Here is a 24,634-nt window from a genome sequence, read left to right as displayed (position 1 = left end):
TATTCATTTAAATAACACGCAAGACAAAGTCAGCCACTAAAAAGACAAGGATCTGTCTGTAGATCCCATTTAAAAAAAATCTGTCATTCAATAAATTATTTAAAAGAATTTAGAGTGCTCTCCGTTTTCAATGAGCAGGTGAACTTTTTGGCGGTCCCTAAGTATCTACCGAAGTAGTTGCGTTTCATTGGACTTTTCGGACTCGGACGCTCGCTTCTCATGGGAATAAGAAGCTTTATTTTGTAGCACGATCAGAAAAAATACCCATAGCGAATTCATTATTTTTTAAGAATTAATTCCGGAAGTACGAATGCTGGCGGTATCATTCAATTCTTCACAGGTTTCACGAAACTGCGTTAAGCTAGCAATATCCTTAGTTGATAGACTCGTCAGGCTCCATGCTGGAAGGAGACGCGGAAGACTAAACTGTGGAAATATGGCTTTTAAAAGGCGTTAACACAATAAGGTTCAGCGTGCTGTCATTAATGTATTGTTGATACCAATGGAAAGCTCAGTGATTGGTCTTCGTCTATCCTTGAAGCAACGATATTTTCTTCTACTTTGCGTCGCTGCCGCGGGAATAATTATGTATCGCTTTACAAGGTAAGGCAAACACTGATACAGCGCTGTTTTTACCGGCCACTAACTTTTGCTAAGAGTTATGTGCGTTAAGACATCTCGCCCACTGATACGTGAAATGTTTACAGTTTGTGATTGTTAAGCTCCACGAATCCATCCTCGTGCTTGGAGGTACTGGTCCGTATTGTGAGCTGCAGATTCAGCTCAGCTACACAGCGACTGACCAGGGCACCTGTGAACGCGTATCTGGCTCACCTGTTAGACTCTACGTGTCTACGTAACAGCTACTTGTCTTTCACTGGCCCACTTTTCCCACACACATTTTATACTCAAGCCTAGTCCTGGAGAATTAAAAAAACAAAACAAAACGCTGGAGATTTACATTAAAATTATTATTCTTAGACTGTAGTATGTGAAAAAAAAAAAAAGATCTTCGTTTTTCAGCAGAAGACCTCTTCTGCCAATCGGATAAGGTCAAACTTGTGTGATGTTATTCAGCTGAAATATATTCAGCTTTTTTCAGTAAGGTTGGGATGCTATGTAAAATGTAAATTAGGCATGTAACTGCTGCTTAGATAACCTTGCAACAGGCCAGTAGAAATAGTAGGTATGAAAAGTGAAGATAAGAACATCACAGAGAGGCTAAGTTCACCACTCTCTGAAAGGTTATGAGAGAAAATAGTTTAACAGCTGAAGAATAGCATTTGTCCGTCTAGATTTCCAATACGAGCATGCGGGGATTTCATCATCTGAGCATCACTAAAAGATTAAACACAATAAGGAGAAATAGCTACATGTAAGAGGAAATGCAGATAACCAGTGCTGAATGGAAGTGATCTCTGGGCATTCAGGCAACACTGCATAAAAAACTTAACTCAGAAACAGAGAAACACTGTTTATCATTGCATGTGCAAATGGAAGATAAACATGAACAAAAAAACCTCCAGAAACCTTAAGATGTCCTCTGGGCCAGAGCTCAATTCAGATGGACTGAGGTGAAAAGATGTGCTGACTGTTTGAATTCTTTTTAGATAACATAGACACTTTCCTCTGCAATAAAAAAAAAAGAAGAGGTACTGTCCAACTTGTTTGAAACCAGTTTAAAAACCAGCTTTCACAATCTTACACAAACCATAGGTAACCTGCACACTTGCAAAGGCACCGGTAACCAAGTGATAATCTGCCATTCAAATCAACATATTTTTTTGGGAAAGCCTCCACGAGGACAATGCCACATTTTGTCAAGTCAAAGTTTATTTCTATAGCCTCTGCTTTTAAGCCGGGATCTAGAAATGTCCTAGAGCAGATGGATCTAGACCTCAGTGCTCTGGTAGGGTTTTAAAAGTTATGTTAAGTAAAGGCATCAAACCACTGAGACTCTTAAAAACAAGTAAATTTTAAACTGGATCCTGAAAGCGACTGCACGCCAGTGTAAAGGACACCAGTACAGGTGTAATGTCATCACATTACATTTTGATTGCATTTTTGAACAACTTGAAGATGACGAAATAAGATTAGAGCCAACATATAAAGAGTTACAATAATCGAGACAAGAAGTAATAAACTGGTAAATTACACAATCAAAGTCAGGTGGCGCGAGGTAGGCCTTCACCTGATTGAACGAAGCATGTCTTGACAAAACAGCTAATCAGTTTATCAAATGTTAATGCACAGTCAGGAATCACACCAAGGTTCATTGCAACCAGATGACAGGAAGAGGCTAAGAGACCAGTGGTGCTGTCTTACCCGTCTAACGCGTTTGGGTTGCCCAAGTAAAATCATTTCTGTTTTGCTTTTGTTCAGATGGAGGAATTTTGTATAATTTTGTATATGACATTTTGGCCGTATTACAGCAGCATGATTCTGCAGTGAAATATTCAGTAAACACATTAACAATATAATGAATTTAAAAGTATAACAAATTAGCTCTGAAGCAGCTGAAGTTATATAGTAACCAAGACCTTCAAAACTAAAGCAAAAACTAAATGTTTGCAGACATTTACTAACTTACTAAAATAAATTATGATGATGTAACACTGATGCAACCCTCCCCTCCCCCCACCCAAACATAGTACTATTTTTAAATTAATATAGGTTTTAAATAGTGTAAAAACTAGGGTGACGCAGTAAAACATGAGAGATCTGGTTCGTGAATCTGGTAGTGATCAGAACTCAAAATCAAACTCAAGATAATCAGCCATAAGCATTTTATTGAAAGCTGACAAAAGACAAAATCTCAGTATTTCAATATAGTGCTTACACTAACCATTGACCCCTAAAGGTGTGGCTTTCCTTTTATGCTCACCACGATAAGATATACAAGCTACCTATTACCTCTGCGCTTCAGTAAGGGAGATTTCTGCGAACTTGCAACAGGTTTTAAATACTAGCAGTTTTCCTTTTCTTGTTCAGCGAGTTCTTTCACAGTTTCAAAGTTTTGCCTCTTAGGAACCACCCTGAAACAAGAAGAATGAACCGTGTGGAGGGCCTGAGAGCCAACTCTTCTCAGTTCACTCTGGAGAGAAAACCTTTCCTCATCTTGGGAGGCTCCATTCATTACTTCCGTGTCCCAAGAGCTTACTGGGAGGACCGGCTGCTGAAGATGAAGGCCTGTGGCCTTAATACTCTGACTACGTAAGCTACTACAACTCAAGACTGTCTGAACACATAGGTGGAAAATTCATTGCCCATACTTCTGTAAGGAGTTTGCGGCTGAAATAATGCACATAATAATGCACACGTATGCATTTAAAAAAAGTTTAATTTCTTTTTTCAGATATGTTCCTTGGAACCTGCACGAGCCAGAGCGGGGGGTCTTCAAGTTTGAGGATCAGCTAGATTTAGAGTAAGGACTGAAGGCAAGGGAAGGCTTTCAGGGAATTCAGAAGATCGCCAGCAGGTGGCACTGTTATATTGCTAAAGACTTGAGTTTGCCAGCCTTGAGTGATTTGAGGTTATAAGAAATGTTTTAAAACAATTAGTGAACTTTGTCTGTCAGTGATTGAGTTATTAATTATAATGTCATTGACCTGTTAAATCTGTTTTTTGTTTTCAAAGTACACGATGAAGGTTAAGAAAAATATTTTACAGTGAGAAAATATATTATTCATTTAAATACTTTATTGACTTTTATTCATAATAAATGGCTCCCACTGACAGCTCATTTTACATCCCTTCCCTAGAGCCTACCTACGTCTTGCAGCCAGCTTGGGCCTCTGGGTGATTCTGCGACCAGGGCCTTACATCTGTGCTGAGTGGGACTTAGGGGGACTACCCAGGTAAAGATTTTAGATATGCAATCAAGTGTTACTGTATATTTATACATAATTTGTAAGTGCCTTAAAGCATTAGTTACTCTGGAATCTGTTGTGTAAAACAGCTAGTAGATTGCTAAGCAGTTTAACTTGATTACAGTGCTGTGCAAAATCATTTCTTTATATTTTGCCTCCAAGGAAGCAGACTTCCTCTTAAAACTTCCTATTTAAAATGATCTTAAACAATAGTTCTCCAGACTTTTAGAAGAGCTTTGAGAATTTATTTTAGATTGACATTCACTAATTTTCACTGCAGTTCTTGTACCTGACCATTTTCAGAGGAATATTTTTTGTTTAGTTTTTCTGCTTGTTTAAATGATTCAATTCAATGATTCAAGTGTAAAAATGCCCAAAGCTCAATTGATGGACTAGTGTTGTGTTTACTCATAACAAAGAATTTACCAAAGAACCAATTTTAAATTGTATTTTTAGGCACTTTCACAGGCATGGAATAGTATTTCATTGTGAGTTGTTTTACAGGTGATTTCAAAGAACTATTAGCCTCATTAGAAATGGTCTCAGTGGAACAGTTGCTGACAGGAAGCCATTCTTTAGGAAGGGAAATGTAGAGAAAAAACCGAGGCTAGCCAAATTACTCAAGAACTGGACTGAAAATCAGTCGGCAAACAGGTCTGATGGATTGATGAATGCAAGTATGACATTTTTGGTTAAAATGTTATCAATATGTATGAAGGAGGCTGGGAGAGAGGTACAACAGTGAGTGTCAGCAGTCATCTGCAAAACACAGTGGAGGCTCTGTCATGGTGTAAAACTGCATTCTTCCTGTAGTAGTGTTGGAGATCTTGACACAAATGAATGAAATTATGCACGGAGAAAAGTACTGTCAGATTTTCATCCACTGTGTAACACCATCTGGACAGTATCTGGTTGCCTACAGCTTCATTTGTTAGCACGAAAATGATCTCAAACACACTGTTGATCCAGTAAAAGCATAACTTGATGAACAAACACATAGTCGCTGTCAGTCATGGATTGGCCTTCCCTGTTGCCCAGACCTCAATATCTTAACAGAGAACAGAACAACATCTAGAACATCTAAATAAGAGTTTTGGATGTCCTGCAAGAAGCATGAAGAACTACTCCTGAAGACTTTCCTGTTATGTTTGTAGATGTTTAAATTAAATGCTGCAGCCAACAAAATATAAAGAAAACAAACTCTTGCACAGTACTTTATAACTTCTATTATCAAGTGGTCCCTTTGCAGAGGGCAAAATTTGTTTAGTAAATATAAGAACTGCCTCATTATTAAGTCATGTGAGTTTCTTTAAGTGTGCAAGGAGTTTTTTTTATTTTTATTTTTTTTTGTTTGTTTGTAAGACCCACCTTACAGGTTTGCACCTGCAATACAACAGGGCCTCACATAGAGTCAGGCTTATTAAGAATAAACAGCAATATGCAGTACGCCACGTAAGTTTGCCACTGCTGTTACTCGAATGAAAGTCACTGAGGACTACCAGCAGACTTTTAGAGATATATTGGAGACAGCCATAATTAAATCTGACAGGCACATCTCCCTGAAAGATGAATTGATTTACTTCTGTAATCACGATAGATTCAGACAGATAATCAGATAATTGCTGGCAGGAATCAGGTAGTATTTTTAGAGCAGTATTTTCCTTTTGGGAATGTGAGGTTGAGGTAATTATTTGATAATTGTCAAATCTGAGCGAGAGGGAAAGAGAAATGCACTAAAGCATGACTTCGTCTGCTTGACGGTAGCCATTCTTAGGTCAGCTTGGTGCAGCTGTCTTTAAAATCGTAAAGTGAAATCGCATCACAACACTTTGTGCTGTGATTTCTTTTCAGCTGGCTGCTAAGGGATCCCCAGATGAAACTGAGAACAACCTACTCTGGATTCACCGATGCAGCCAACTCCTTTTTTGATGAGGTCATAAAGAAAGTCGTCCCACATCAGGTAGTTTTCTATGAGTTTACTGAAAATGTAGAGGTCCTGACCTTTGTAAGTGAAACATGCTTATTAATGTTCCAGTTGCGAGGGGGGCTGAGAAAAATGACTTACACCAAAGTACTATGGTGTAAGAGAAATAACAAACAGATGTCACATACAAATTTAATAGATTTTCTTTTAAATTCAGTAAGCACACAGTTTAAAAAGCAATCATGGCTCCAATGTGATACAACAATTGTAAGATAATAACACTTTTATAACCTCAATCGCTACATCAATATTTTCATTACAACGCCCTGAAATGCCGTGCAGGGCCCGGCTGCCATTAAGAACGTGGTAAACAGTTTTAGCAAGGCTTACAGTGGTTACCAGACACACTTGAGTTGCTTATCTTGTGTTCACAGCCTTATTTTTTTATCAGCTCCGTGCATCACTGAACACTAAAGCTTTCATATCTCAATATTTTTTTTTCCATTTTAACTATGCTGAGGATAGGAATGAGAAAGAACTTGTGTCAAGTCATACTGTATGTCCTAATATATGGCTAATTGCTGCACAGTACTCCAAGGGTGGCCCGATTATAGCAGTTCAAGTGGAGAATGAATATGGCTCCTATGCTACAGATGAAAATTACATGCCCTTTATCAAGGAGGTAAGGAGGTAGTTAATAAAGAACTATCAATAAATAGGTTTGCACTTACTATATATATATATATATATATATATATATATATATATATATAAAATTTCGGTTTTGTTTAGTTTCCTCTATAATACCCCCACCCTCCGATCTTTACAGGCGCTATTGTCAAGGGGTATCACAGAGCTGCTGCTGACCTCAGACAACAAGGACGGGCTGAAGCTTGGAGGAGTGAAAGGAGGTATTGTCATTGGCTGGCAGACAAACAAGCTGCTGTATGCACAAATGGCCAATCAATCACACACACATTCTACAATATGTTGGCTGGCGTGTCTCATTTTTATGCACAATGACAAAAACGTCTGAAATAAGTGCAGGCCAGTGTTGCACAACTACAATGCAGAACCAAATCTTAGTGTTATACCAGAAATGGTTTTGAATTCACATTAATTAGTAACCATTATGTACTGTTAGTTTTTACTGCAGTGCTAAAGCATTTTGATTGATACTTGGTATTACTGATATATTCCGATGTGTAGTATTCATATAATTAGAAAGCAGCATCCACCATCACTTAAAATATTTAAATGTATTTCTAATAATTTTTCAAAAAGTACTGTGCAAAAGTCTCAAGCTACCTCTCATTTCTTTCTATTTTGTTAGGAAAATGGGAAAAACAGTTTATTAAACTATGTGCAAGCATTAGTGGAAATACAAAATAAAGGCTAACACAGAGTTTCAGTTTGTGGCCACCTTCTTTTTTCAACACAGACACTCATAGACTCCCGTAGACAAGCTTTTTTGAAGTAGTCTTCAGGAATAATTCTCCAGATTTCTTGAAGGACATTCAAAGCTCTTCTTTGAATGTTGGCTGCCTTTTGTTCTGTTCTCTGTCAAGATGATCTCACACTGCTTCAATAATGTTGAGCTTGCGGCTTTTGGGAGGTTTGTCCATGACTGATAGGGTAATTGTTGTCGTGTAATATGGCAGAGCTCAGCCTTTTCTCCCTGTTTCTCTTCCTTGCAAATGGTTTCTTGACAGTCACCCTTTCACTGAGACCATTTCTGATCACGTTTTGGTGAACAGTAGATTGATCCCCTGAGAGGTCAGCTGCATCTCGCAGCTTATGAGCTTTGAAGTGAGACGACTTTCTAAAAGATACTGTTAATCTGCTAAATGGACAGGTTCTTCTATAGCAGTTTTCTACTCTACTCAAGCACTCAGGGAACTTTATGCAACGCGCCTCTTTTACCTATTCATACAAATGCTTATTTCCCCCGCTACACCCAAGTGCTTTCTGTCTAACTTTCTATCCAGGAATACTTTGGCATGCAAACTGGAGCAGCCAGGGATCGAACCACTAACCTTCTAATTAATGGATGACGTGCTCTACCGCTGGAGCTACACTCGATTTAAGATTATCTACAGCTGCAGATAATTCATTTGTCCAGTTTCCTCAAAACTGTTTGCTGAGATATGACAAATTCTTGGCTGTTTGCTCTAACAGTGTGATTCCCAAAGAACAGAAATACTGTTTTATGCCTTTCAGACTGTTATCTTTAGCAGTTTTCATAGATTCAGCTAAATAAATTGGAACAAATTATGTGTTTCTACAACAGGCTGCTGGTAACAAATTGCCTAAAGATACAATTTAAAATGTTCTCTTTGCTAAGTATTCTGTTACATGTATACACATCTCCCTTGAGTTAGGTGCCTTTTTTATGCTTGAGTGATTCCAATTAGTGCTAAGTGCTAAGCTCAAGACTTTTGCGCAGTATTGTATGTTCACAGAGTCTTTTATCAGAACAATTTCCTGCCTTTCCTGTCTTTACCAACTAAAGGATAATTTAGTTTCATTCAGATACTACCAATTCATGGTTGAATGACTAATACCTCTCTGAAGAGTGGTTTAACATTGTGCCTTATTTAACATAATATGTGTCTTTTTTTTTGTTTGCAGCTCTGGAAACCATCAATTTTCAAAAACTGGACCCAGATGAAATCAAGTATCTGGAACAAATACAAGTAAGTCTTTCTTGCCACAAAATTAATTAAATTCATGTTGATAGATTTTGAAGTTTTCTGATATAATCAGACTCATCACCACACTAGTTAGCATTGCTCTCTGCAAGAATTAGACAATCCTGGTAAAACAAACTGAAACGGTTTTCTATTAAAGGGATTTGAAAGGTTCAAACTATCAGTTGCTTTACTTGTTGAGTAGTTACACTAAAACATGTTTTCTTTACTAGCCTCAGAAGCCTAAAATGGTGATGGAGTACTGGTCTGGCTGGTTTGATCTCTGGGGCGGGCTCCATCATGTTTACACTGCTGAAGGTAAGACGTGCTTTATTTTTACAAATGTAAAAAACATGTTTTCTTTAAGAGAGATTCAGGATCCATGATGAGCGTACGGGGTTCGAATGAGCGTAAGTTAGGGTTACTGCAGATGGATTCTTTGTTGTGGGTGAAACTTTTTTTTTTTTTTTTTTTTTTTTTTTTACAGACGGTCAATAGTGGTGGATAATTTGAGGCAAGAGCAAGACAGGTTTGGTGCTGCAAGCTACTACAAAATCACTGAAAGTAAAACAGGCTGTCTTGAGAGTAAGACAGAGTCACAGTGCCGTAGGGTAAGAGAGGTTTAAGACAAACCTTTTAGCTGAGCATAAAACAGTGTCTATGCCAGAGGAAAGACTGTGTAAGGACAAACTCACTGCCATGGGAGCTGTGTGAGCCTTTCTTCAGGCTGAGTGTAAGACAGTGTCTAACGCCATGTTTCTTCAAAGAAGGCGCTGAGCCCACACAGTGCAGCTGGGGTATACAGCTTAGCATATGGTCATTTCTTACTTGTTTGATGGCTTTGTTAGAGATTTATATAGCTTTAATGCTTGGTTGATTGTAAGCCAAGTATCACAGACCAGAGGCTGTGTACCATGCTCTTAATTGCAGAATTGTTCAAAGATATGCTTCACTGATTTTTATTGAACTGAGGTGGAGGAGTTCCCATCTGTATTTCCTGCAGCCTCACAAAAGATAAACGGATACAAAAACACTGATACAGATCAAGTGTTGTGCACTATATTTCTGTTGGTGGGAAGACATCATCATGGGTTTCCCATAGTGTTGCTGTACTGGTTTGTATTTTGTATGAGAAATAACGTGATGCATGTTTCATGCAATATCTGCCTGCTTAAGAGCGAAGGACATTTACTTATTTATTTAATTTTGATTTTATCTTTATCTTTGCGATTAAAATCTCTTTTCAAATGAGACCTTGCCAAAAATGACAAAGTTCCTGTGGAATCTTTTTTATATTTGCAATCTCGGACACTTTTATGTGAAATTATAGCAAACACAGGAAAAGTATAGAAATGGCAATTCACTTATTTAATTTAAATGTAACTTGTACATATTACAATGGTTTATTGTTGCACTTGAATTAAAAAAATAGAAATAGATTAAATTGCAATGGAGCAAAAGTATATAGTGGCAGAAAAAGTAAATACTAATGGAGTTTTCCTATGCATTTTGGGATAAACAAGTTTGTGCAGTACAGTTTCATAAAGCAATGCAGTTTCTTATTTTCATCATTTCATATCTTATCTTTGTACTGTTTTAAATTAAATAATGGTTTAAATTGGTTAAAAAATCATTACATTGTATTATTATTTATATTTTACCCAGGCCTGACTGATATATTAGCTATTTGCTGATATATATATATATATACACAAATGTACACAAATATATATGTGTATACATGTATATATGTGTGTATATGTATATATGTGTATGTATGTTTAACAGGGTTGTATAAAACAGCAAATCTTCATGTCTTTTAATCTAAGAATTCTCTCTTTAACTCTACATTGTACCCCACATATCAGCAGTATAACATGTTCCATATGCTGTTGTGTGTGTGTTATTTATAGTCTAATGCACAGTCATGACGTAAATGATAGTACCTATTTCACAATTGTTGAGATTAATGGCAGTCTGTGGGGTGGACACTCTGGCATCATCATCCTGAGTGCTCTTGGAAGCATCTTATTTCTTGAAAAGATTGCAGTGCCTCAAGCCTCCTTTTTACTCTTGTCATTCCTAGCAGCCATCCGCATCTTAACAAAAAAAAATGCTCTGAAAAGGAAAATGGGGAGAAAGAAAAACCCTCACCACGCAGAAACTGTCACAGCAATGAAATGAACACTGAAATATTCAAAGGGGGATTCATGTCCTTGACAGTTCAGTGCTCTGCAGACTGCAGCACACCCAGCAGTTGGTCACAGTGAGTTCTGCCACCATGAAACCAGCCGAGTCCAGCTCTACTGCTCGCCTAGCCCGATTGTTATTCAAAAAGGCTAACGCCTCTTGATTAGAATCATTAAACTCAGTCCATTTACACTACTAAAATTCAATTTAAATTCTTAATTACCTTCTTAGCCACATTCATTACAAAATATATTAAGCTTATTTGTGCAAGAAAATAGGCCATTTTTTGGGTGTGAGCATTGCCCCGTAATAAATTATAGTTTCCTGTAATAGGATTTGTGGTTTATGTTTCAGTTAAAGTGACACTGAGGGCAATAGGGGTATTAAAACAGCCGCTCTAGCTCATTAAATTCGAGTCTGTGTGGATTTGTTTTCCCCCTTTTGTGACTTCAAGTCCTGTTTGTTATTCCCTGATTCACTCATTGGTCATATGGGAGACTTTCAGCTAAATAAAACCTTATTTTGGTTTTCTCGACAGAAATGATACCTGTGGTGACCGAAATCCTTAAGCTGGACATGTCCATCAACCTTTACATGTTCCACGGGGGGACAAATTTTGGCTTCATGAGTGGGGCCTTTGCTGTTGGACTACCGGCACCTAAACCCATGGTAACAAGCTACGGTATGTGGAACGAATCAGTTTGTCTTTCATGAGCTTCTAAAGCACACTGGCCAGTATTTCCTGACATTTGAATAAACAAACCTCTCTGCTAGAGCTGGAAGGAAAATGAAGTTATACATGGCTGACTGGTCAGGCTTTAACTTGCCCCTGCTGCAAGGATTCAACACAGGCACATATTCGTAATTAGTGACACTTATCAAAGCCCACAGATTTTGCACAACAATAGGCTAAAATTTGCATGCGTCATGTAGATAATAACTCATTTGAAACATAGTCTCATTCTGTCGGCTTGTTACATTGAAACAAATGGGAGGTTGTTTGGTAGATAAAAAAATATGATAAGGATATTTGAGACGTCTGTAGATGGTGCCTTCTCTACTCAGCAGCGTCTGACCTGAAACTTATAAATATGCAGAGCACACAGATGAATTCATTACCTAATAAATGCACGGGAATGTAAATTAAAGATGGTACAGTGGGTTTTATATCCTCCTCTAGGGTACTTAACATTGTAATGACCTTGTTCTTCAGAAAGGAGGAGAATTCTAAAAATAAACAAGCTCCACAGTAGGCAAGGCCACCTCTGACCTTCAGCAGCCCCTCATACTTGTGTTTATTTCTCCCAATGCCTTTTTACCTTTTTTGCCTCACAAAGCCTCCATTTTCTGTCAAGATAAAGTGCAGTATGTCTCGGCCCGCTGCTGCCTCGAGATGTTTGATAGGGGCGCACAGTGAAAGCATCTGCCACAGTAAGAGGCATCTCTGCCTCTCTCTCTGCCTCCCGAGCCTATGTTCTGATAGCGCATTATCTTTCAGATTACGATGCTCCATTATCCGAGGCTGGGGATTACACCAACAAGTACCATCTTCTGAGGAATTTATTCAGCCACTACCACAGTGAGTGTTGTGCGTTGCTGGCGAGACGGGCTCCCAGATCTTCTATCGCTCCTTCTTCCCCTCCTTTTTCTTCCATCGCCCTCTTTAGTAAATTCTCCTTGTAGAACCTGTTCTCTGTTGGCTAAAGCAGGATCACTTTGCATATGATTACAAGCATGGATTACAGATATGTTTTTGTGTGTGTGTCTGAGGGTTTGTGCATGTGTGGCAGAAATGTGTCCAAGTCAATGACCCTCAATTACTGCTCATCTTCAAAGTTACATCCTCGGCCTTCTGTCACGTTTATTGGTTAGGCAGTTTTCCCTCTTTGTAAAACAAGGGTTTTGCGGTCGGGTGCAGGAGTCTCAAGTGTTCTGTGGCTATGGCTAGCTTTCGGCAATCTGGGATTGAATCCAGCACAACAAGCTAATAATTTGCTCAACACCGTGGTGATTGAAGATAGTTTGAAAGGCTGCCTGTGCGTGATTCATCCTTATGGTTTGTAGTCTGCTGAGCATGAGCAATGGCCCGGATATGAGAGTCTGAAACTGCTCTGTGTTCTTCTCGGCAGCTGCGAACACATGACCTAATTCCTTAATTAGATCAACTTGATATGTTTTTATTGTTTGGTTGTCATTATGTACGTTGTGTCAGAGCTGTGTCTTTTTCCTGGAGTGTTTTTTTTTTTAGATTTACCTTTAACTGCCCGAACTCTGTCAAGGTTCATGGCTCTTAAAACAAGCCTTTGATTTTATATTCTTTGGGCATTTCGTATTATTTCGCTGCTATAAACAACAGAACACACTTACAGAACGGTACATTAAATCACTTAAATTATTGAATTTAAGGCAGGCCTTAAGTCTGTAGTTAGTGTCTGTATGTGTTCTTAGTCATCTTATGTTAGATTTGATCCACCACTGAGGCAGTGAGAGAGATATTTAGAGGAAAGGTGTTGGCTATTCCAGCTGTTACCACTTGGCCATGTGAAACTTCTTCCAGAGGGACTCCTGGTGTCTCTGTGTGCTTTAACACCTTTAAAAGCTGTTAGAGGGCATGGGCAACCACTGCTAATCGTTGTAAAGAGACTGTAAACTGGAATGCAAACTGGATGCTGCTGAGGACTTTTTGTGGCTCATCCAAGGAGGCTCAAACAGTTTTTCAGGGACAGCATCTAAAGGCTGGAGAATGAAAGTCTTGTACGAGGTCGTGGTTTAATAATCTAGGAGGATGTCCAGCAACTTTTTCTCTATTTCAGTGTATCATTCACATGCCAGATGTAACAGATCTTCTTTTTATTTGCAGCAGTATTCAAAATTGTTCTTAATAGCTGACAAACTAAAGGAAGAAGCTGAACCCTTGACCACTACAGTGAGAGGATCCACATATTTGTTAATTTCTTAAGAGAGACTTGAATTTCATTCGTCGCCCGTCTGTATAGAACATGTCCAGATAATTCTGACAGGCAGGCAAACTCCTTTTATAATTACAAAAGCTCCCTAAAGAATAAAGCTCCTTGTGGTGAATAGAGGATAAGGACAGAGAGCCAAACTGCAGGCTATGCTTATTTTTCCCACCTTGTTTTCACAGCTCAGCCTCTCCCTGAACTGCCCCCTGTTCATGAGCGGAGAGCATACCAGCCCGCTGTCATCCAGCAGCACATCTCTCTGTGGGACAGTCTGCGCTTCACTGACAAGGTAAGCTACAGCCGCAGTGCGAGTGCCAAAATATGGGGAACGCATTAATAAACAATAACAGCGTCTCATGAAGCAACGCTCATCTGCACGGTGTAGCAAAGCTGCAAGGTTGTTTACAGAGAGAATGCATAAGAAATTCAACCAAGCTCACAGACAATTTACTGTTAGCCTTTGGTTGTTACCTTTGTTAACTTTTGTAGCCACTTTTCTAGCTTTTCTAACTCCTAATGATAATAGTAATAATAATGATAATAATAAAAAGATAAATGATAAGGAACTCTAGCTGTAGTTTGCAGCAACACTGTCAATTAATCATCTGTGCTCTTTGGGGTTTGTTTATATGCATCTTTAGTTGAGCATTTTTTTTGTGTCTTATTTTTTAAATGATCCAAAAACAAAGCATTATCACACAAGGCACGTGTCCCGGCTAATTTTAAATGATTCTACACACTGGTGAATTGCTATTGTGAGAAGTCTGAACGAGAAAATGAACAACAGCGCTCGGAGCAAGACATTTTCTCCTAACACCGGCGGCCTGCTCGGGGAGCAGCAGAAATCAGCCGTGTGCAGCTTTATGACTGTAGAGATTGTTGTGGAAATAAAAGCCCGAATGCGACACACACACAAAAAAACAAATGTCCCTTTGCTAAAGAGGAGGAAGAAGAAAACAATTAAGGTTAAACACCAACCAACCTTTTAGGGTGGTGTTGTCATTTCTGCTTATTTTCATGTCTACCAGTCTAATTTAGCCATTTACGCCTTGTTCTTCAATGGCATTTATATTCAGAGCAGATGTAGCAGGTCTGGCAGTTGCTTACAACATTAATTATTCACTCCCCATCGCAATAATTTGCTTTCCTGTGAGACTGCAATTACTTTGCCCCTGTCCAGCCGCACACCCTTGTTTAAAAAGCATGTTTTCTCTCCAGCCGCTCCAGAGCTGCTGAGTGGGTTGTCTGAGCTTGATATTGTATCTGTGCATTTGGAGGTATGTGGTTAATCGTGTCATAGCAGGGAGTGGTTATTGTCTCGTGAAAGGTAGATAATGCGCCTCCCAAGGGTAGGAGATTGTTGCCGAATAAAAGAGCAGCAGATAGGAAAGCGCCAATGTTACAGTTTTTTACAGACGCTAGGACACATTTCTCAATACTTAGGTCACTTTTGCAAAACTCCTCACACAGTGAGCACAACAGAAGTCTATGTGGGCTAAACTGAGGATCAGTTATCATTGTTTTGGCACAAAATGCATTCAATGACTACATCTCTCAAATTTCATGAATTATTTTCTCACTCAGACACAACAACTGCCAAAAATTTTTGTACGTACAGGACATTTTGCATGTACTTACATGCTGTTTTCAAAACTGTTAAACTTATGGTCAAAACAATAACATAATGCAAAACTGAATAAGACAGCAAAATTCAACAGCAATATTTTAGTGAAACATATTTTAAATCTAAAAATGCAGTTTAACCAGCCACAGCTGATTCTCATTGTAGATGAACATCTACACTGGTGTTACTCCTTCAATTTCATTACAAAAGGAGACAACTGCTGAATAGGTTTGTTTTGTGATGTAAACATGGACCCAGCCAGAAATGGAGAAGTGGCTGAAAGAGGAAGAAGAGTGGCTGGGAGGGGGCGAGGAATACGTATGCGTGGTGGAAGAAGAATAAGAGGAAGATCAAGAGCTGTAGTCTCAGATGAGATCAGAGCTACTGTAATTGATCATGTAGTAAATCATGGTCACTCAATGAGAGAGGCTGGTCAGAGAGTGCAGCCAAATCTGCAACGCTCTACAGTGGCATCTATTGTTAGAGTTTTCCGACAAACCAACAGGTAACTTGTATTCTGCAAGGGCATTTGCACATTTCAGAAGTAAATAAGCTTTTTTTAATTGTTGTTGCATTTCTGCTTAGGACTCAACGGTTACCTCACACAGGAGGGAGAGGACGGATGTTCACTGATGTGCAGGAAACTGTCATTGTTGATATGGTCATCAGAAACAATGGGATTAAACTCACTGAAATTAGACACAGAGTCTTGGCAGACAACGTTACTTTCGCAAATATTTACAGTGTAAGCATAACAACAATTTCTCGAGTCCTGAAAGAACATCAGGTCAGGATGAAACAGTTGTACACTGTGCCTTTTGAGAGGAACTCTGAACATGTCAAGCAACTCAGGAACCAGTATGTCCAGGTAAGATCACAATAAAATACAGATCTGTTTTTGAACAAAACCAAACACACACAAAGACAATTTTTACAAATTTACTACTGTAACAGCTTATGTTGCCTTGTAGATTTATGTTAGAGAGTCATGGAGATTGAAGGCAGGCAAACGCACCACATTTTCATCTTTGTGGACGAGGCAGGTTTCAACTTGGCCAAAGCACGGCGACGAGGGAGGAATGTGATTGGGAAGAGAGCCACAGTGAATGTCCCAGGCCAGAGGGGTGCCAACATCACAATGTGCGCAGCAATATCCACTGATGGACTGCTGTTACACAGACCACTAATTGGGCCATACAACACTGAACGGCTCCTTGCGTTCCTGCATGATCTCTATGGAAGGGTTGTGCTAGGTGAGGAAAGGGATGCAGAGAGAAGGAATCAGCCAACATTTATAATTGTATGGGACAATGTGGCATTTCATCACTCCCGTGCAGTCACCGAGTGGTTTGCAGCCCATCCCAGAATGGAGTCTCTTTTCCTCCCACCTTACTCTCCATTCCTCAACCCCATAGAGGAATTCTTTTCCTCATGGCGGTGGAAGGTTTACGACCATCATCCACATGATCAAATGTCCCTCCTGGATGCAATGAATGCTGGATGCCTGGAGATATCAGCAGAAGATTGCCAGGGATGGATCAGGCATGCCAGAAGATTCTTTCCTAGGTGTATTGCCCTAGATGACATAAGATGTGATGTGGATGAGAACCTGTGGCCAAATGGAGAAGACCGAGTAGATTAGCATTACTATTGTATGTGTATCAGTGGATGGTGTGTATACAAATTCTTGTATTTTGGGATTACTTAGTGCAAAAAAATAAAACTACATAAACAAATATTAACGAATTCTGCATGATGTCTGATTCATTCCAGTAACATATATTGAAACTATAAACAGAGATGTGTCCTTGTTTTACACAAGAAAACACTGTGTAATGCTACATGTTGTTAGTGTTTTTTTAGGTCATTGTTTTGTGGGTGACAAAGTGTGTTTGTCGGCTGTCGACCTTTGCTAGTGTTCTGGAAGAATGAGTTTATTTGAGACCTGAATAAAGTGTTTTGGTAGTTGTAGTGCATTTTGAATGTGAAATGAACTGCTTTGCCAAGCTGGAGGTCAGTTAGGAGAATTGTGTGAAGAGTTTTGCAAAAGTGACCTAAGTATTGAGAAATGTGTCCTAGCGGCTGTAAAAAACTGTAATGGTAAACACTAACATCAGGTCATATTGCAACTGGAAGACTTATCAAATCTGTATTGAGAGAGGTTATGTTGTATTTTATTCATTCATATTTTTAAAAATCAGAATTTCACACACAAACTATATATATGTATTTATGCTGTGTGTTAAAATACCTGTCTTATGCATATCTTGTAGCCTTTCAAGTCAGAGAGGCCGGTGAACATGGAGAATCTCCCCGTGAACAATAACAATGGTCAGTCATATGGCTACACGCTCTATGAGACCACAATCACCAGTGGCGGAGCTCTCAAGTCGCAGAACAATGTCAGAGACAGAGCTCTGGTAAGGACAGGAAGACAGACACACACACAGTCCATCCACAGTCTTTGTGACAACGTTTGGACCTAGAAAGCTGCGATTTCCTTGTTAGAAATCACACCCATGATCAGCGTACTTGTGGATTACAAGTCAAGGCTGCGACCATTTGGTCTGGTATTAGTGGGCAGTTCTCAGGAAAGATTGAATGCAGTGAAAGACAAATACATCTATGTTCAACTTTCCTTCTTTTTCCCAGGTTTTTGTGGATAAACATTTTGTAGGTGTTTTGGACTATACGGTGCAAGAACTTGCTGTACCTGATGGGAAGGTAACTTTTGAGTCTGTCTGTCCTTCTCTGTGAAAATTTGACACAGTTGGCTGTTTGAAAAGAATAAAGTTGTAAATATTTAACAGAATGCAGCATCTGAAAGCTTCAGGGGATGCTGCCGGGTGTTTTTTTGGCAGCTGGGTCCCAGTATTAAGCCAACAGCAAATTTTCAAACAACTGTTTATCCTAACAAATGAGAAAGTCACCTTGAGCCTTACAGAAAACAGTAGACACACATCAGCCTTGATGAGTTGCTAAAATCAAAACAACTGAATGGATTTTTTTGTGTGCTAATGCTGCTGTTCTTCTATTAATGCCCCTTAATGTTTTATGTATTTTCCCACTGAAGGGAAAAAGAACTCTGGGCTTACTGGTGGAGAACTGTGGAAGAGTGAATTATGGAAAAACCCTGGATGAACAGCGCAAAGGTGCAAGCAGTTTAACAAACAGATGGCTTTGCAGACATTCCAATCAGACGAGTCTTGCCTTGAAATCTTTTCCTTTTATTTGAGACCCATAGAGAAACTCATTAACATTGTTTTAAGATCCATAAAGAAACTGAAGCAGCTTTGACTCACCTTTCAGGTCTTGTTGGCGATATTCTGCTAAACGAGCACACCCTCCGAGACTTCAATATTCACAGTCTGGATATGAAGCCTGCCTTTGTAAACAGGTTTGTATGTGTCAGTTATTATTCAGTTTCCCCACCAACGTTTGTGTTTCCCCGTCTTTAAACTTGCCTTTTCTTATCCAATCCATTTAGTAATAATCCTGCTTATCACCATCCTGATATTGGGAAGATGATGCCAGAATGCAAAACAAAAAAACCATCAAAAACATCTTCAGTTAAAAGCATTAAGGGCCAGATTTACTAAATGGGGCAAAAATAAAGTGTGAGCATAATCCCCAAATAACGCTGACAGGCGGGGTTAGTTTTACAAGTGATGTACAAAAGTTGTGCTGTTTTCTAAACACAGTCACTTGATTTCAATAAGACATGTTAAATCTGCCAATAACTGAAGGGATGGGTTTAAGAGATGGATTTGTTTAGTAAAAACAACAGGTTTGCAGACTTAATGGCACACTGAGCACTGTGAAAACTACTTGCACTTTCCATGGTCCTGAAATGATAAGTTCAAAATTCTACGGTTAAATTGTAGGGTTCAAAGTCAACATTGTCATCCCTCTGTTCTCGCCGTTCTGCCGTACTTTCCTGTTGGAACCAGTTGCAGTTTGTGAGATAGCACTCGCAATATGTTTAAAAGAATCTGCTGGCAAAAACTGGAAGTTTGGTTGTCACTGGTATCTTGTGACTCCTTCAGGTTGGAGGTTCCAGGTCATCTCTGAGTTCATTGAGCAAACTTTGTAAATGATATGTTTTTAATCACATCTTTGTCCGATGTTCCAAATAAATTGGCACGAGTGGAGAAGCGTCTCTCTCTTCTAGCACGGACCCTTACACCTCTGAGGTGGCTCCTGAGTGCAGCAATAATTGGCACCATTTCAGGACCAAAGAATAAGACATTCTTTTTTTGGAGTTAAGTATCGCCACGCTTTGCAGTAAATTGTGTTTAGGAAATGTTAGTAAATATATTTGCACACTTGATTTCAATATTTCCCTCCCTATATTTTGCACACCGAGAAAAGAACTGCCAGAAATGCATAACCAAGAGGGTCAGTCACAAAAATGTTCCCACCTCACTCTGCTCTCTCTTTAAACATCAACTGTACTTTTTTATACTTTAACCCAATATGTGGTGGTCCAATGAGTTAGTAGCACTTAGTGGCTCTAAGGGCAAGTCAATATATAAAATGCCAATTCCATGCCCAAGGACAACCATGTCATAGATAAGTGTTGAACACACAACAAAATGTCATTAAAAACATACAGTACTATGTAAAAGTCTTGCACCAACCCTGATTTCTTTATATTTTGTTAGAAGTTTGTACAGTTGTAACAAGCTTAAAAGTCAATATTTGGTATGACTACCTTTATTCTTTGACACAGGCTGAACTCTCTTAGACAAGTTTTTCTATAGATTCTTTAAGTACTCTTCAAGAATAGTTCTCCAGGCTTCTTCCATAAGCATAAGCTTTATCTGGATAAATTAGCAGACCTGCTGAATGAGCATAAATATGTTCTGTTAAAGAATAAACTGAGCTGGGTGATAATTTATCCCGTTCATACCTGTGTCCTGAGTGTCCTTCCTTTTCATCCTAGGTCTTACAAGAGCTCCAAAACATCAAAATTACTGCAAAGACAAAGAGGCACTGAGGGTAGAAATGGACTAGCATGGATAAACAGAGCAGGCATTGAATACTGCAGTATGTTTGCTGTTTTTCTGGAAACGTTCTTTGAGGCTTTTACCTTCAAGGGCAGTCCACACAAATGCAAGAACTGAACACAGCTCTGCAGTGGAAACTGATCTGTGTTATTTTCAGAGAGTTCAGCTTACAGTTTTTTGATGCTATGACCTACCTACACGATGGGCACCTTGAATGTGCCATCAATGCCATTATGGTCATCGGGTCTGGTGGTTTCTATACATGGAAGCACAACACTACAGTCAAACATTAAAAGGCCATTTTGCAGGAGGTGGCACTCTGTATGGACCAAATGCTTTTCCCTCATGATTGCATTATTAGAATCCCCTCTCATATTGCCATATTTGTACTCCACATTTGTACCCCACACTGCAATTTATTTATTTAGTTTTTCACATTGCTAATGAACACCAGGGTTACTCTGTCAGCCTGTTAGAGGTCTTTATTTTTTCCTAGTAACATTTTAATTGCAAATATAGTGTATTTCTCGCTGTATAGCTTCAAAATAAAATTTCTTACCTCAGCACTGCGCTGAAAATGTCAAGTCCTGAAGCACTGTACCAATGAAAGCTGCAGATTCCTACCCGGAGAAGGAATTTTGGTCTTATATCACTGTAACCTTTTGAATTCACTTACTTGTTAAAAAACTGAAGTGTGTAAATACATCTGCATATTCCACTGCTAGCAAAATAAATGTTGTATGAAGGACGTGATATGCTGCTGGCGGACAAACAGGCCTGCTAAAAGTGATTTTTTTTTTTTTTAGTCAGATTTATATCACATAACTCACATTTGTACTTTTTATTCATTCTTCACAGACTGGAGAGTGCAGGTCACTGGATGTCCATGCGCCATCAGCCCTCCTTCCCAGGGTTTTTCCACAGCAGACTCTATGTGAACGGCTCACCTCAAGACACCTTCATCAAACTCCCTGTGAGTGATTCAGTTGATTTCACCATTGTAAAAAAGGGAAAACATCATTAGAAATGATATCCTCACTAACTACACAGATTTGAGTGGTGTTTGTTTTTTTGACACAAATTCAAATTTAAAAGTATTTTTTCTTGAGATGTTTATTTTGCATGAATTTCGAGTTTTGATTCTTCTAGATGACAGAAACACAGAAGTCTCACATAAACAATCTAAAGCTGTCGTCACCACGTTATCAGGGGGATCTCTCCTCTAATCTATTACGAATTCTGACATCAAGCTAGAAATTCAGTTTAGAGCAGACATCTGTTAGGAGATCAGCTTTTCACTCAATTTCATTTTGGGGAGTGATAATCGACTTTGACTTTTGGTTTTCTAATTACTGTCATGAATGTTGATTTAATGAATTAGTCTTTATTTCATAGTTAATACACATCTGTAAAACATGCTCAGATAAATGGCTTGATTGAATGCTGACTCGTTTATAATTCAGTGGGCAAATTTACACAATGATATTATTCTTTCGCTCTGCTAGTGAGATTGGACAATTTCTAAAGAGGTTTTTAGGAGAAAAGGATGTTCAGTAAGGCATGAGTAAGTCCACCTACTGTTGGTAGTCGGGAACATGTTTTTTTTTTTTTAATATTTTAATATCGTTACGCACTGTAAACGGTAACTGGTTGTGTTCACAGGGTTGGAGCAAAGGTGTTGTGTTCATCAATGGCAAGAATCTGGGACGTTACTGGTCCACTGGTCCTCAGCAAACTCTCTATGTCCCAGGACCCTGGCTTCACAGGGGTGACAACCAGGTACTGCGTCTTCTCCAGAAACACATGTGCTTACCGTTTAGAAAATCTGTTTAAAGTCTGTTTTACACACTTTAGCTAGAGTCAAGAGACATAGTGAGGACGAACTGGTGCAGTTCAAACTGAGTCAGAATGAGGGAAAAAGGTGATTTAAGTGACTTCATGGTTGTTGGTGCCAGACGGGCTGATCTGAATTTTTATCAGAAACTGCTGATACTGTGATCTTCCCACACAAACATCTGTAGGGTTTACAGCAAATGGTCTGAAAAGAAGATCAATTATACAGTGAGCAGTGGTTTTCTTTGCTGATGCAGGACATCACAGGACATCAGAGGAGAATCGCTAAACTCGAATAACCACTCATAACAATCGAGGCGTGCAGAAGAGCATCTCTGAAAGGACAGTTCATCATTTATTGAAGCTGATAGGTTAAAGCACCAAATGACCACACTGGCTCCCACTCTTGTTAGCTGAGAGCAAGAAACTAGGGCTACAGTTTGTACAGATGCAACAAACTTGAACAATAGAAGAAGATTAGAAAAATGTTTTCTGGTCTGCCAAGTCCTGGTTTCTGCCATAGCATTCATGGCAGTGTCAGAACTTTAAGACTCACTGTCTTGTATCAGTGGTGGTATCAACTTGCTGGTGGTGGTGGCGTCATGGTGTGGGGGATATTTTTACAGTGAGCATTGTTTAAATGCCACAGCCCTACCTGAGTATTGTTGCCATCCTATTATTACCACAGTGTACCCATCCTTTGGTGCCTGCTTCCAACAGGATAACACACCATCTCAAAAAACTCAGGTAATCTCAGACTGGTTTCTTTAATGTGACAATGAGTTTATTGTTCTCAACTGGGCTCCACAGTAACCAGATCCTAGTCCAGTAGAGCATCTTTGGGATGTGTTCATTGACATCATGAAGATTTAGCTGACAAATCTGCAGCACATCATCCTATCATGTCAGCATGGACCAACATCAATCAGGAATGTTTTCATCACTATGTTGAATCTGTGCCATGAATAATTCAGGCCGTTTTGAAGGCAAAGGGGGTCCAACCTGATACTAGCAAGTCGTCCATAACATAGTGGCCAGTGAATGTGTGCGTACAAAACTATCTGTGTATTTATTTAGTTCTATGCAGATTTTTTCCCTTCTCTACAACATTTTTTAGATTTTTCTCCACTATTTATAATATAATATAATATAATATAATATGCACATGCTATTTTATATGAGCTCCACTAATATGACAAAACATATTGGCGGTCATACGCTACAGTTTTCAGTCATCCGTTTTGTTCAACTCTGCAACTTTATTTCTGCTGTTTCTCCCTATTTTCTCCTCTCTTAGTGTGCATATGTTGACATTAGTTCTTAAACACCCACACTTACTGTACTTTCATGACCTCAAATAAGCCGGTATACAATGTTTTTGACTTGTCATAGGTCATAGTGTTTGAAGAGCAGGAAACAGATGGTAAGATCCAGTTCGCCAGCAGCCCAGACTACGGCATGACTATTGATGTCCAGTGAGGAGAACAAGAGGGAAGGGTGGATTAAGAGAGGAAGAGGGAGGAGGATGGGAGGATAGCGTGGGAGGACACGACCGCTGTAAGCTGCACTGACGGCTTGCTGCAACTCAAAAACACTCAAGACGGACACGTCAGTGAGCACGACATCAGCAATGCAGCTGTGTAACCAACTTCCTCACAGCAGTTTCTCATTACTGTGTGTTTGCAGCTTTGTTTTTAATTTATTTTCTTAACAGCGTTAACCTTAAACCCTGAAACGTAATTGGAGATCAAGAAACAGAAGGAGAGTGAACTTGATTATAATAAATGTTCTTCCTCTGAAAGGCTTAATTTATTGCTTGCATCCAGACTGTATAAAAACAATGTGTGAATAAAGAGTTGTTTGACCTCTCTGCCACTAACCAAGGCCGAGGAAACCTTTGAATTGTTTTATTTATTTATTTATTGACTCTGTTTGCTTTTCAAATATACCTTCTGATGGTATGTTGTGTGCTTCTGTGGATAGGTCATGCACACAAAGTGTCTCTGAAAATCTCTTTTCCTTTTTATGAAAACCTGTCATGTGTCTGGTCATCATCAGGGATTTTCTTTGAAGACATACTGCAGGAAAGCAATGCATTCTAGATCGATTAGAGGTGGGTGGATCGATCAAAATATTGATGGTATTGGTAGTGCTGATATTGGTATTGGATCGATACTTAGTCTCTGTCCTCAAAGTTTAGTATGAGCCCACTAAATTGTGTTAAATTAATAATTTTTTGGGGGGAAATGAAAACATATACCTCAAACGTGCACTATGAAAAATGTCTCAATCTTCATTTGAACTAGGTAACCTGATGCATTAAGTCTAACACTTGATCTAATCAATGGATTTACAAACAGCTGAAAACACAAGCAAGATGTATGTAGACATAAAGTTTGGTAAAAACCATTTTATATAGTAGCACAAAAAATGCACTGGTTACAACAACAATAGCATGAAAGCAAAACTTTGGGCTATTTATCCAGACTTTGAGCCCTAAACGTCTTCACTCTGAGGGGGAAATTACATGCA

The 24,634-nt window shown here is 39.0% G+C and overlaps 2 protein-coding genes across 2 annotated transcripts; both read left to right on the top strand.

The window, feature by feature from the left end:
- The first annotated feature begins 164 nt into the window (after positions 1 to 164).
- LOC146373946 (beta-galactosidase-1-like protein 2) lies at positions 165 to 24,004 on the top strand. The gene is made up of 19 exons (XM_084951029.1): positions 165 to 603; positions 3,028 to 3,213; positions 3,356 to 3,424; positions 3,762 to 3,857; positions 5,721 to 5,829; positions 6,383 to 6,475; positions 6,623 to 6,704; positions 8,425 to 8,489; positions 8,717 to 8,801; positions 11,212 to 11,355; positions 12,172 to 12,252; positions 13,819 to 13,925; positions 17,534 to 17,680; positions 17,913 to 17,984; positions 18,334 to 18,412; positions 18,570 to 18,657; positions 21,128 to 21,242; positions 21,932 to 22,048; positions 23,495 to 24,004. The coding sequence occupies exons 1-19, from the start codon at positions 503 to 505 to the stop codon at positions 23,579 to 23,581; spliced, it is 1,923 nt and encodes a 640-aa protein (XP_084807155.1). The 5' UTR covers positions 165 to 502; the 3' UTR covers positions 23,582 to 24,004.
- On the top strand, positions 13,932 to 17,554 carry LOC146373947 (uncharacterized). Its single transcript, XM_084951030.1, has 3 exons — positions 13,932 to 15,765; positions 15,846 to 16,128; positions 16,243 to 17,554. The coding sequence occupies exons 1-3, from the start codon at positions 15,509 to 15,511 to the stop codon at positions 16,900 to 16,902; spliced, it is 1,200 nt and encodes a 399-aa protein (XP_084807156.1). The 5' UTR covers positions 13,932 to 15,508; the 3' UTR covers positions 16,903 to 17,554.
- Positions 24,005 to 24,634: the final 630 nt, after the last annotated feature.

Source organism: Perissodus microlepis, chromosome 14 (assembly GCF_051167445.1).
Source record: "Perissodus microlepis isolate ML-2025 ecotype Zambia chromosome 14, ASM5116744v1, whole genome shotgun sequence".
Taxonomy (NCBI): Eukaryota; Metazoa; Chordata; class Actinopteri; order Cichliformes; family Cichlidae; genus Perissodus; species Perissodus microlepis.
Note: the sequence above shows the minus strand (reverse complement) of the source record. Positions and strands in the feature narration are given on the sequence as shown.